We start from the raw sequence: 14,229 nt of genomic DNA, 5'->3' as shown, positions 1-14,229 counted from the left end.
TCAGTTTTTAAAGGCTCTCAAGTTCTCTTGCTAGGTTGCTATTATAACTATTCATACTATTTTTCTAAATAAATAAATCATAACCCGCTCCCTATTTGAATGAAACTTACCAATTTTAAAAAATAAAATAAGTTTGTAATGTATAATCAATGCAGACAAAATAATGATGGGGATAGGTTAGGGGTTACTGCAGTAGCAAGCTCACTGACTCTTTCTCATATATGCTATTCCTCCAAATAGAATTCCCCCCTTTTCTTTACATACACTGGATTCAGTCTTTATTTTTTTTGTCCTTCCTAATTATTACTTTTACATTTTAATTATTTTAATTATGCTTTAAAGCATGGCCCTATATTCTGCTCAAAAAAAAAAAAGGGAACACTCAAATAACACATCCTAGATCTGAATGAATGAAATATTCTCATTGAATACTTGGAGTTATATTCTGTGGTTTAAGTGTTCCCTTTATTTTTTTGAGCAGTGTATATAACTGCATCTCCTGCAGAACTACACTACTGAACTAGAGTGAATTCCTAATCAAACCTCATATCCAATTTTCCTAGAACGCAGCTTCAAGTCTTTCCCAATAAGGATGCTTGATCAAGAAAATGTTTCATAAATGAGGGCTTTTTCTAAAGATCTTTCTATTCAAAATGTGAAGATCTCATATAAACATCACACTTTTAGAAAATATCGCAGTGAAGCTTTGTCTCAGTATAACCTAGAGGTGGGTTCCTCCTGGTCTGGACCAGTTTGCCTGAACCAGTAGCGACCCGCTGGTGATGTCATGATGATGTCACCAAACTGGATCAGTCAGTGCTAGTCCATTGGTGACACCATCTTTTTTTTCTTTTTTTTCAATTTGGGGGGGGGGCGCTGAAGCCAACTTTCCAGCACAGCGCAAGTGTCGCCATTTTATTTTTGGCACTTAAAAATAATTCAGGATTTTTTGCACTATGAGCACGTGGCCACATGGCACGGGAGGAAGTGAACCAGCAACAAGTTGGAACCCACCCCTATTATAACCATGTTGTGCAACAGGACATAAAAGCCATGACAATGTTCACTAAATAATTATTTTTAATAATCTATACCCATTCTGGATATGATGTTATATATTTACATAATATATTGCCAGAAACAGGAATAAGTTCAGCCATTGAAAGAGTTCATGCTAAAAGTGTAACATATGAACTGGCAAAATTTGTAATATAAAGTTTAAATTGCAAAGCATTCTGCCTTTTCCATTTTAAAGTATTCACTTGAATTTTTGCATGTGTCAATTGGCATGGATCCTTAGCCTTGGCTTGAATTTGGTAGCTTTTTCTGGACCTTACTCAGAGATTGGAAAACTGACACATAATATTTAGTGCAATTAACCATCTTAGATTTTTTAAAAAAATATCAAGTCACGTTTTAAAAAGTGTATAATTTCCACACTATGAATTTGGTCCAAAGTAATATTGTATAATAATTCATACTATTGTAGCTTCAGTAGATGATCAGTGACTTTATAAACTGATGGGACACATATTGAAGACATCACAATTACATGTGGGCACAGTTTATTCTCTCAATGCACTTGTGCACTGATTCTGCTTAACAGCAAAACAAGCTTTATTAGTTCAAAAGCCTTTCCCTTTCTGTCGCACCTTACATATTATCTTAATTTTCTTGCACTGTTTCCAATCAGAGCATTATCTATATTTAAAATTCCAAATGTTACAGAAAAAGCGTTGTCAATCATGCCAACCCCCTTCCCTCTCTTTATTCTTTGCCAAACTAAAAAGAAAAAAAATCCCAAGAACCATATAAATACATGCAAAACATTTTACATAGAGATTAAATAATATCAAAATGCTATTACAGATCAGGTGCACTTTAAGCTGGACTCTAGAATATGGCAAACACACCAGGGTACATATTGCTTTGAAACCACACTTTTTAAAAACCATTTTGTCATGCATACCATATAATATTCAGTCTTTTGTTTTGTCTTTTTTTTTAAATACAAAAATACCATTGCTTATTATACTAGTTATTGAAAAAGTGGAAACTTAAAATTCTTATATGCATGCTCTTCAAGAGATTTAAATAAACATATATACAGTATTTATGTTAATACTGTATATGTATTTATTTATGGGCAGAAAAAAACCTGAACAAGTAGTCTTAGCCATGGGTTTAAAGGGCACATGAATCTGTAGACTGGACTCTTTTTGTTCTTTGTTAATAGGAATATTGCCAGCTACAAAGCACAACAAAAAGTTAGGTAGAATAGGGGATTAGTGTGCAGCTATATCAATTATAATATTGAAGCAATCCTAAAAGCATCATGGACTGAAATTAGAGTTCAATTTATTTCCTCTCTTTAGTGGTAGAGCTAGATTCTCCATCAAGACCCTCATAAAGAGTTATAGAGTCTGGTGAAGCTTATTCATAACAGATATCCATGACACATCTAGAAGCTGTAATTGCCTTCCTGTACATTTTAAAGCTGGGCCTGTTCTTAGGGTTATAACCATCTCAACAATTGCTGTAATCTCATCCAGAGCTATGATGGGTCAGGAAAGAAAAATGCTGAACTAGGAATGCTCAGCAAATACTGATCCATTAAAAAACACTTTTTAAAAAATGCGGTTATTGAGTTGAAATGATTGGAGATCTTTAGTGGATTTGCTTGCAGCCCTGTTATAATGAGTCTTTTTGTTGGTCCTTAGATCAAAAGCTAAACAAACACTCAAGTGTTTTATACTACTGCTCAAATATTACTCAAAAACATGGTTATGGTATAAACCTTCATTTAGATTGCCCATGGCTAAAATTACAATTAGATTTGTTTTCTCTCTTAGAAATGCCTTTTAAAATAATATTTTCCTAAAACTTATTGCACAAAACTTTAAAAAAAATTAAACTAGATCCCTGTGCAATAGAATAAAAAGAACCAATTGCACAGTTTTAGCTCCTGAAAATGGGTATTTTTCACTGCACGTAGGGAACAATGTAATGTCTTTGGTACCAATGTGCCAATTTGTTTAACAAAAAGAATATATTCCTATTATTAAGAAACAGATGAAAAACTGCTCTAGGGCCCATTTCATTTTAAAAAATAAATCATCCCAAGCATAATAATGTACACAAGAGGATACTACCTAATCTTCCATCTGGCATGGCACAATCTTGAATTATTTCTCCCTCCCATTATTTGCTTCCTGCAAAGATAGTTTTGTTTCTAACGGCATACTTACTGTTGTAAGAAATTATAATCTAACATCATCCAGCAAGGATAGACTATATTTATAAATGAAGTTGTGTGCAGGAACCACCTTATTTGGATGCTAGCTACATCCAGAAGAATGCTGCATAGGGTAAAAATAACACAACATAACATAAAATAAAGTGTGCACTTTGTACTAAAGAGCTGATCTTTGCTGAACTGGGTTTACTTGCCTTTTCTCAGATGGCTGATGCAGTCAACTTCGGACAGAACTGTTCAACTATTTTGACATAAGGAAGGAATTAATTGAAAAGAAATCCCTCTTTTTCCCTAGGCAGAGGATCAAAAGTATTAACGGAACCAGCAAGTTGGCCAATGGGTGAGTGCTTGCATCCATACATCTTCAAAGTGGACTCCTTGCTTTCATCTTAAGTCCTCTCTCGTGGCGGCATATTCTACAGGTCTTTAATAACTTCAACCAATCAACTTCAGCCAATTTTATAACCAAAACTAAACTAGGAAAAACTCAAAACTATTTTACATTTAAAAATGTATGCACAGTAAAACACTTATACTTTAAGCAAATTGCCATATCAACATAATTTATATAAAAAACAGTTTTGTATAACACAACTGACTTTATTACAAAGATGGCTGTTTAGAGAAAGGAAGCTGACAAGAGTCTGACCAAACATTCATTTTCCACTGCCAGCCATGTGACTACATTCCACTGCAGTTACGTAACTCACAGCTTTGTTTCTTTTAAACAAAATACATATGGCTGACTTAAAAATATACGTTTCTGATCTAAAGAAAACTATATATTTTTTGCATAATATTTATATAATTATCCCCTGTCCCCTGAGGAAACCAGACAGAATAAAAGGGAAAAAATGGATAAAAATGTAGGCCAGATAGCTCACTGCAACCTGTCAATTACAGAGAGTTGGAGTGAGTTTCTTCTTCCAAAAACTGCTTGAATTAAAAAAAAAACACCCAAACATAAAAATAAAATCAGTAAGTCCCTCCCCCAAATAATTCACAAATATTCACGCAGGTGCCTAACCCCCCCTCCCCTTTTTGTTTTTGCAAGTAGTTAAAATAGAAAAAATGACCTCGAAGCATTGCAATGTTTTGAACAGAATGAAAGGAAAGGAAAAGGGGCGCCCTTCCCCTTATCTGATAGGTTGCACAACAAGAAAACGGGGCTCCCCTCCTTAAGTCCTCCCAATCTATATAGTTCAGATGAAAGGGATGAAGTGATGTATCTGGAAGGAAGGTGAGAATGACTTAGGGCCTTATTTGCAATTCAGCAGGTGGAACACGAACGGGTGTTTTTTTAACCCAGATAATGGCAGTGTGCTGAACCCAGCATACAAGTCCTCTTTACAGCAACCCTGGAAAAGAACAGCTATGGAAAAGGAATCTTCATCAGTCTACTTTGAACTCAGGATGAAATCCAGTGACCAATCAATCAGGTAGAAGTATTTGGGCTTAAAGGGCCAAAATCAAGAGACAATTTACTTCCCTTCTTGGTTTGTTTTGTGTTTTGCTTAAGGAGCACTTATCTCTTGGCAAAGTACTAGTCTCAAATATGACAGGCAGTGCTTTGGGCAGTGCATAGACAAGGCACAGGAGTTCCTGCTGTGCGTTCTTCCAAAGGGAAAGGGAAAAAGAATTTTTTAAAGCCCCATTTCCAGCAAAAATAAAATAAAATATTGCATACACTTGAATATGCTGGGAAGATGGCCAGATAATAAATCTTTCAAAAGAAGTAAGAACAGTTAAGATTCTCTTTGCTTCCAGGTAGTACTTTCCAATAAAAGGGCTGTGAACTGACATAAGGGGCTAGATTAGCACACATTTGGTTAGATACCCCACTATTCTTGCAGAAATTCTATACAAGCAGTGTCAGCAGGACCTCCTATTCGCTCCCCATATGGCTATGGTCTGTAAGGGTGGAGCAGTGACCTCCCGCCATACCAGCATCTCAATATTGCAACTGTATCAAGATAAGACCAGCAAGCATCTTTTCAGTACAAGATGGAGAGAAAAAAAAGACATGGGGAGAATCTTATTCTTAACAACTAAGGACAGTGGTTTGTGCCACAATACTACATAGTATGTCCCAAATGTACAGAACTGATTCATTTACTTTTTCCATACACACAAAAACATACTGTGTAGGTAATTGTGGCCAAGACATTTTCCTGTTACTTTTTTATTCTTCAGCATTCATTACTGCAGTGTTACCCAACCTTGGCAACTTGAAGATATTTGGACTTCAACTCCCAGAATACCCCAGCCAGCGAATGCTGGCTGGGGAATTCTGGGAGTTGAAGTCCAGATATCTTCAAGTTGCCAAGGTTGCGAAACACTGCATTACTGCATTCAAAAGTGTAAGAACTGACAGACTCTTATTAGAGCTGGCCTTTATAGCTTGCACTCTCCAAAGAACTGGCTCCTTCTAATTATCCAAATAAAAATTGGGCAGACATAACAAGCCAATACTTGTTCCATCTTGTTTGCAATCAGAGGGGAATCAGATGTTCACCTTTCTAAGGACATATTCACCTGAGGTTCAGAATGATGAAATTCCAATTAAACAAATAATATGTAATATATAAATGTATCTCAGCTAATATATAATTCCAAAGTATTTTGATTTGAAATCATAAAAAGTAATTTTTCATTAAAAACCAAATCCCTTAACATTTTATTCTTTCAGAATATATGGCACTGTTGTATCTCCTTATGGTTAGTTTTATTCCTTTTAAAAATATATTTTAAGACTGTCTGTATATTCTTCCTTATCTTTTGTGACTAATACTACCTTGGAAACAAAGAGATAATAGAAACAAAATAGTATAAGGATGGATACTAGTTCTTCCCCAGCTTGCTCTGTGCAAGACTGGGTTCACAATTAACTCCTTACTCAGACCAACCCCCACCCGTTCCCTTTAATAACAATCCTATGACACCCACTGTCATCCTCCCAAGGACATATAAAAGCATCTTGGATTCTCATTCCATAAAAAAAAATAGGGAAATATTTTACAACTGTGCCATAGATGCTATACACCAAACTTTTAAAGGGTATCTAGAGCTTCTCTATTTAAGCGTATAACTTGAGCAAGGAGAAAAATTACTACTACACACATGTGGTACCCAACTTGAGAAGATAATGATCACACTGATGATTTCTTTCATGAGGGAGGCACCTCTGCCAAGCAATTTGTTGAAAATACAACTCTACCCAGGTGATACCATGATTTCTGCAGCCAAGAAACCATAGAGGATGGAGAGGGAATTGGCCAAAGTAGCTGCAGTGTATGGTCAGATATTGGTGCCTGTGTGGCCTAGAGAAACGGGAAGCAGGAAGGTCAAAGTTCAGAGATCAAACTGATGTTTCCACGCTGTGTAAAGGGCTTTCTGGCTCTGGCATGGTGTCCTCAGCTATATTGCTGTCCATTGCATTGTTATTTGTGTTGAGGGGTGAGGACTCCCCTGGGCTCTCTTCACTTTGCTTAAGTTCTTCAGCTTCCAAGTCTTCATCAGTGCCGTCGAGGAGTGGGGACTGAGGCTCGTCTTCCTCGAGGATGAACTCTGGATGAGTCATGAAGTTATGAATGGAGCTTCTGGATTCGGGTTTCTGGAGGCCTTCATACAGGGAGCTACGGAACGCATTCACCACCTTGATCTATATACCACAGGAGGATGAGGGATGAAAATAAAAACAAACACAAAAGTGAGTGATAGCAAGAGGCAGCCTTTAAGGATTTCAGGGGAAGGAAGAATGCAATAAATATAACAAAAACAGCAAGTCGCAATAATAGTTTGGAACAAAAAAAAAACCCCAAATCAATATGAAAGTCAGGCACTGTACATGTGATGGGACAACCAACTATGAGGCGGCTTCAGGAGCTGCAAGAAAAGACATGTCACATTTCTAACAGCAGTTTTTAAATGCATGGACATTCAAAGCACAGTTGTTCTTCAACAAAACTATCCATATGGAGCAGCTCAAAAGCAATTAAAACACACACATTCTTGAAGTACAGACTTGCTTCAAGGCAAAACCGGAGTGGCAAAAGATGGTGCTGTTTTTAAATTCCCAAACCTATAAAGATTTAATTAGCTGAAATGTGTTGCACACAAAAATGTTCAAGACCGTGTACTGTAGCAAATCCAAGCAGAACGATGAACATATCAGTGAGCATGCAGTAGTAAGGAGGCTATTAAATTGGAGCACAGGCTAGGAGCGCTTCTGTTTGGAAACTGGCGACTCATTTCCAAGAACAGTTAATAGACAGCTTATTCAACAGGGATGTTTAGTACTCACTGCTGCTCTGGGAAAGAGCCCATTGCTTCTCTTAGCTTGTGACAGTAATGTTCAAAGGTAAGAGTAAGGCAACTCATGCTCACAGGCTACAAGTTACCCTACAGAGTTTCCAACAGCTGAGATTTAGGGAAGATGGAAATGAATGAGGTCACAAAATCTTAATAATTCTTTGGTTATTTTGATTGTGTCTGACTCAGACTTAAGACATTTTTGTCCTTCCATTCCTTCTTCTGATCACAGTTTCTTCGGTCACAGAAGTAATATAAATCGTACATGCATACCAAAAAAGCATTATTGGAAATTGGGATTCAGACATCTTCCCTCTGCGTGATGAATCATGTTGCTGCGAAAATCATGCTCAAACAAATCAACATATCAAACATGATGATCAAAGCTTGCCATTGTCCATATTAACCGTATACGTACATACATTAAATATAGGCAATACTATCAACATTACACTGAGACTTCTATGCAAACATATCCCCAAAGCAAATTAAAATAGTGCATCTTAATGCAATCCACATTCTATGCACTGATGAGCTAAAACAAACAAAAATGGTGTAATGAATTTCAAATTCAAATAACTGTTCAGGCATATTTATAGGGAAAAAAAACCCTACCAGTATTTTATACCCAATTATTCATAACAACAAATACATAGTAGCAACACTCTTAAAAGCCTTCTCCAAAGCCTTCTTCAGTTCTCAGAAGTAGATAGGTGGGTGGGAACAAATTTGCTCAATATTTTCAATCTCTTATGGCAATCCAGCAGTATAACATGCTAATTATATTAATTTATTTAAAGAACTCCACAGTAATTTGAAGATGAAATTTTAAAGGAACGATGGGATTTTTTTTTCTCTTGCTACATTTACAATTTACTTGGAAGCCTTATGAATTCATATATTAATTCTTAATGCTTCTCTGAAAGAAATGGTACTGGAAAACAATTTCCAGTAACACATGATGGGGTAATGCTGCTGGTGATAGGACATCACCACTGATTTCTTTCTGCAGCTCTCTTGCCTCCCAGCCAGAGTTAAAGCACTGTGATTATGACAAAAATCTTGGAGGGAATGTATGGTAATTGCAGCACACAAAAAAATAAAGGGGAGGAGAGTTTATCCAGCAGGGTGCTTCTCTGTTGTTTATTTATTCATTCTCCAGCTTCCTACTCTCATTTTAAGCATTTGCAACAGCTACTAATAAAATGCAAATTAAAATAAGTTTTAAAAAAGAGTGGATAAAACAGGCATTTTGAATACTCTTATATAGAAAGAGAACAAACATAACTTTCAAGTATGCCTTGTACTGTTTAAGAGCGTGCAAGATGAATAGACCTCTGCAATATTTAGAAAAAACCTCCCTGGACATCTTTATGATAGCCAGGTTTGTACTGAAACAGGTAGTCTTTCAAATACTTAGGCTTTAAGGATTATACTTTGCAAAGTCAGAAATAGGGTTTCAGTATCCAAAGTGGCAAAGTTCTGATTAAAATACATGAAACTATTAAGATGGCTAAAGCATGCTAGAAATTTCCAACATATTTAATACTAATAGCTGGATCCCCATGCTTCACTGTGAAACTATGTGATCGGGCCTGATAAATTGACAGTTAAAGCTTGAAAATTAATGAGTAGTTAAGATGGACATTTAAAACTTGAAAATTTATTTATTTACTTATTTACTGGATTTATATGCCGCCCCTCTCCGAGGACTCGGGGCAGCTTATGTAGAATGTGTAACTCCTTAGCATCAGATTGTGTTAATATAAGGTAAGTGGCAGTTGGAACAGAGTTCCTTTCAGGTGGGAAGGTGGAGTAGAATGTCTAAACTCACAACCCACAGGCCAGATGAATCACACGCTGGCCACGCCCACACTTGGTTTAGCAACAGGATAGCCTCAGAGCCTGTTAATATAAAGCAACTGGCAGTTTGAACAGTTCTTTTCAGGTGGGGAGAGGGAGTAGAACATTTAACTCCTTAGCATTAGAGCATGTTAATGTAATACTGTATAAAAAATCCTAATGATCTGATGGTCATTTCAAAAAATTCTTTCTTACTGAGCACCTAGAAGCCAAGAGTGCCAATTTCAAGTCTGTAAGCTTTACAGTTCTGGATATTTCATGATGAGTGAGTGGTATGTGGCTTATATATATATAGAGAGAGAGAGATTAATGAGTATAAGGATATCTCCAAATCTGATATAATTTCATCTGACTGAATTAAAGCATGAAGCTAATGCTAAACACAATCAGGGCCAAAAATACTTAATGTCCAGCATGCAAATCCAACCCACGATTATTTTAGTTTCATAATAAAATTTTGTCTCAATTTTGTTCTTATCGGTTATTTATTATTTATTTATTTATTTATTTAGATTTGTATGCCGCCCCTCTCCACATGGTTAATACCATGTGCTAGGATATATTTGGCTTTATTTTAGTCTCTATGTCTCAGTGTATTACATGAAACCACCTATGCATTCTTTAATAAGCCTGGTAAAGCAAACGTCATTTAAGTATAATGTATGAACCTATTATGTTCATGAAGCTAACTCTGGTGCCAGTCTAGGAAGCAGGAGACTATGAAACAGAAGCCAGCTGAGTGACTTTCTCAGTCACATCTAATTCAGCCAAGTTCACAGGGTTATTGTGAAGAAAATGGGAGATGGAAGAGCCAACCAATCACCTTGCAGTATTTTCCCGCCCAAGGAATGTGGGGCGGGTACAAGGCCTAACTGTCCTCTGGACACAACAGAAGTATTAAGTATGTATGCTGCCTTCAACTGACATAAAATAAAGCCAGGATATAACTCTAACTATGTCTTTTCCTCTCTTGGCTTTCTGCCGCACGAATCCCAGCGACCAGTTAGGTCCCACAGAGTTGGCCTTCTCCGGGTCCAGTCAACTAAACAATGTCGTTTGGCGGGACCCAGTGGAAGAGCCTTCTCTGTGGCGGCCCCGACCCTTTGGAACCAACTCCCCCCAGATATCAGAGTTGCCCCCACCCTCCTAGCCTTTCGTAAGCTCCTTAAAACCCACCTCTGTCGTCAGGCATGGGGGAATTGACATGTTCCCTCCCCCTAGGCTTATAGAATTTATGCATGGTACGCTTGTGTGTATGATTGGTTTTAATTTGTGGTGTTTTTTAAATTAACTTAAATATTAGATCTGTTTTACATTGTATTGTTATTGCTGTGAGCCGCCCCGAGTCTGCGGAGAGGGGCGGCATACAAATCTGATTAAACTTAAACTTAAACTTCTATGCAAAGTGATCAACAATAATCAAATGTTTAGACACACCTGGGCATATTTCAATGAATTCTTAAAAAAAAAACCCAACAACTGATATAGGCACATGATTCCAAACATTTCTATTAATCAGATGTAGGTATTTTTTTAATTTCATTCATAACCACGTTTAAATTCAATTTCTTCTCTGTCTATGAGACATTAGCGTGTAGGATACATTGAATTTTAATTGAATCCATTCTTCCATCTGCTTGCCCAATCTTTCCCATACCATTGATTTCCACACAACCCTAAACATAATAGAGGCAACCCACGTTTAATATTGGCATGGAGGGGCCCATGGTTGTTGAAAATAGAAAGAACAAATATTACAATCTCAGAGATTATAAAAGTGAGAATATTTGTTCAGTAACATTTCTTCCACCTAAACATAGACCTAATAAGTCAGCCATCTTTGGGAACTTATTAACAACTTCACAATTAAAAAAAAGATAGAAGCAACTGAAATGTTATGCATTCAGAGAAATTCTAATGTTTACTTTGAATCATGTACGCTGTGTATCAGCTTCTTCTAGGGATTCATTGAAATATGCAATATGACTAGGGATGCCTAAAGCTTTGTTTGCAACCTCTGATAATAATGATTTCCTTTCTTCTGTCCTCAAGATCTGATAACTAAAGATAAAACCTATTTTAAACATAGAGGATTCATTCAGCTATTATGGCTTAACCTAGTACACAGTTTTTAATCTACATCATTTGTGTCAAGACCAAACATACTACAGGTAAAGAAGAAATAAAGCATGTCTTCGATTATTCATATCCTTAAAAGAGTCTTTCTAATAAAGTTTCTGGAAAGGAGACTTGTACTTTTCGACATATCTGATCCCTCATTAAAAGGAAAAAAAGTATACATTAGTTCCACAGCTATCTGCTCGTGTCCATTTCATTAGTAGACAGAAAAGAAAAACATGTGTTTTCCATTTTCTTTTGAGTAGAATAGGCCATAAGCTATTTAGCTCTCCTCTGAAAATCTAAGGACATTAATTCCTTCAGAATTTTATCAGGAAACAATCCTTAATTATAAACTTCCATGAGCAAGGCATACTCCTTACTCAAATTTACTGTTTTTCTAAGTTACCCTTTGAGCACACTGCAATTGCTTTAAGGACTGTAGAACTTTCCAAGAGGTTATGGGAGAGAGAGAAGGAAAGAAGGAGGCGCAGACAGATGAAGGAAAAACATGGACAGGTAGCTTTGTAAGGGCAGCAAAAAAAAATCAAGACAACTGCACAGAGAGAAAAACATACTAGTTGAAATAATTAGTATATAGAGGGGAATTCTATTCCCATTTAAATAAGATTTCTTCTTGATACACAAATTAATGCTTCTGTGAGTCATTAAAAATATGTGCAGTTCCTTAAAGGCGGTGCACAAAATTAAAAAAAAACAAATATAATTTTAAATAAATTGCTTCTTTCTTTGGAGGCACAGTCAGAGAAACAAATGCCAGCGGTGTACTCCTCCAGAAACAATATTTGTTTATAAATGAAAAATAGCCATATTAGTTAAATGCATGATATAAATCATTTTCATTTTTTTCCTTGAATTCTTAAGAAAAGTGAGGTAAACAAATGAATGCATATTGCATTAAAACCCATATTGAACAGATTTTTTTTAAAAAAAAAACCAAAGCAGTGGAAAAATGTATGACCGTTGATGTAATACTAGTTTGTAAGCCAATTTTTCTGGAGAAGAAAAGGATGCTATTTGTTGAATAGCAAAACACAACTGATTGCCAGTTCCATGAAGACATACAAAGCAGCACTTAATTAAAATAGGAAAAATTTGTAAGATCTCTTTTACAAGTATTATTTTGCAACACATGCGGTCGGCCTCCCATCTTTTCTTGGACAAATAATTACTGCTTCAATACATAGAAAATTTAATTTCTGAACCATTAAACTGCTTAATTATGTAGAAGTACAACATAGAAATTAGGAGTTCATCACAGGGCTGTGTCAGGAGAGAACTTAAAACTAGAAACGGAATGTAAATTGGCATACAGAAAGTTTTATAAATAATCAATACATCCCAAACTAGGAAACTAAAAAGATTTTAAATGACATTTCATAAATCATGTGTTAAATTCAATGTTTTAGTTAAATCAATTCATTAAAAAAATCTAAAGTAAACCTAAGTTTATCAGCTTTGTGGCATATACTTCTTTTCTCCACCTAGTTATAGTTGAGATGCTTGTGTGGAAGGGGAGTTTAAGGAAATGTCCAATGACTTTTAAGGGTGTAGGATAAAGCTTTCAGAAAATGTTATGTTGCACGTTTATTCAGAAATAATTTCCACAGAGTTCAGAAAGGGTAAACGTTAAGTTAGTAAAACACGCAGAAGACTGCTTTGTTGAGTGGCAAACCTGGAATAATATGAATACCAAAAAGCTAAGCCTGCTACTGTATGCCTTTGTTTTCATATTTTCAAATCTACGGTGGTTATTCCTTTTATTATATGTTCCATCTTTACCTCTAAGAAAGACATCAGACTTTTAAAAAATTCCTACAGGGAAAGTGGGAATTTTAATTCGGTCCTGCAGAAAAGGAAAAGAGTTGCAATAGGGAAGGACAAAAGTCAGAAAAAAGAACCAGAAAGAATTTTAAAACAACGTTAAGGATGCAAGATTGTTTTTTTTAAGGTTATACACACAGAGAAATAGAGAGAAAATTGGTTCCCTCCACCCCTGTACTTCCTTCCCAATTCTCAAGATAAGAAACCATGAATCCATTTACAGGTTAAAAGAAAAGGGGGGAAAAAGAACAGATTTGGTTAGCTTTGTGCGAGTGCCTTTGGTGGTTATTAGGAAGTCATGCATTGAATAGACTATCACTCACTGCCCGCAGGAGGAGATGCAACAGCAGCAGCAGCAGCAGAAGTGGTGGGAGTGGAATTGACGGAGGAAAGAGCTACATGGGTTGGGCTAGAAACATTTTTTACATCGTGGTGTTGGCTCACGATGGAAGGCTGTCTCCTGAGGGCTCCCTGTAAAGAGGAGGCGCCGGTCTGGAATGTGTAAACTACGTCCATCTGCAAAGAATCAGAGAGTGAGATAGCTTTGTCCCACAATCAAAAGAGGAAAAGGAACTAGGACAATGGAAGGGGAAGTTGACAGACAAAGGATACAGATACATACCATAAGGAACAAAAGTGGAAGGGGGAAAATAGAGAAACCCAGTATATCCCCCACAGTTTCAGCAGTTAATCCAAAGAGAAAGCTGTTAAGCAAAGAGATCCCAGCCTTTTCCACCCCCCTTTCCTTCCCCAATTCAACCTGCTGTCTACTAGAGTCTTGTTTGCATATGCAAATATGAATTTTGGGAGGGAGAAAACGTTTTTTGAGGTTGCTC

General features: G+C 36.4%; 1 protein-coding gene across 3 annotated transcripts in view; it reads right to left on the bottom strand.

Moving 5' to 3' along the window:
* Positions 1–1,548: 1,548 nt before the first annotated feature.
* ATP2B4 (ATPase plasma membrane Ca2+ transporting 4) overlaps positions 1,549–14,229 on the bottom strand; it is a 200,843-nt gene continuing 188,162 nt past the window's right edge. For 2 of the 3 annotated variants that reach the window (XM_070745408.1, XM_070745409.1), the window contains exon 21: positions 1,549–6,917. In XM_070745408.1, coding sequence (XP_070601509.1) covers positions 6,615–6,917 — 303 coding nt within the window. In that variant the 3' untranslated portion in view covers positions 1,549–6,614. Of the gene's footprint in view, positions 6,918–13,792; positions 13,910–14,229 lie in introns of all 3 variants that reach the window. The other variant, XM_070745410.1, reaches the window with a different exon arrangement.

This window comes from Erythrolamprus reginae, chromosome 3, assembly GCF_031021105.1.
Source record: "Erythrolamprus reginae isolate rEryReg1 chromosome 3, rEryReg1.hap1, whole genome shotgun sequence".
NCBI classification, from domain to species: Eukaryota; Metazoa; Chordata; class Lepidosauria; order Squamata; family Dipsadidae; genus Erythrolamprus; species Erythrolamprus reginae.
Note: the sequence above shows the minus strand (reverse complement) of the source record. Positions and strands in the feature narration are given on the sequence as shown.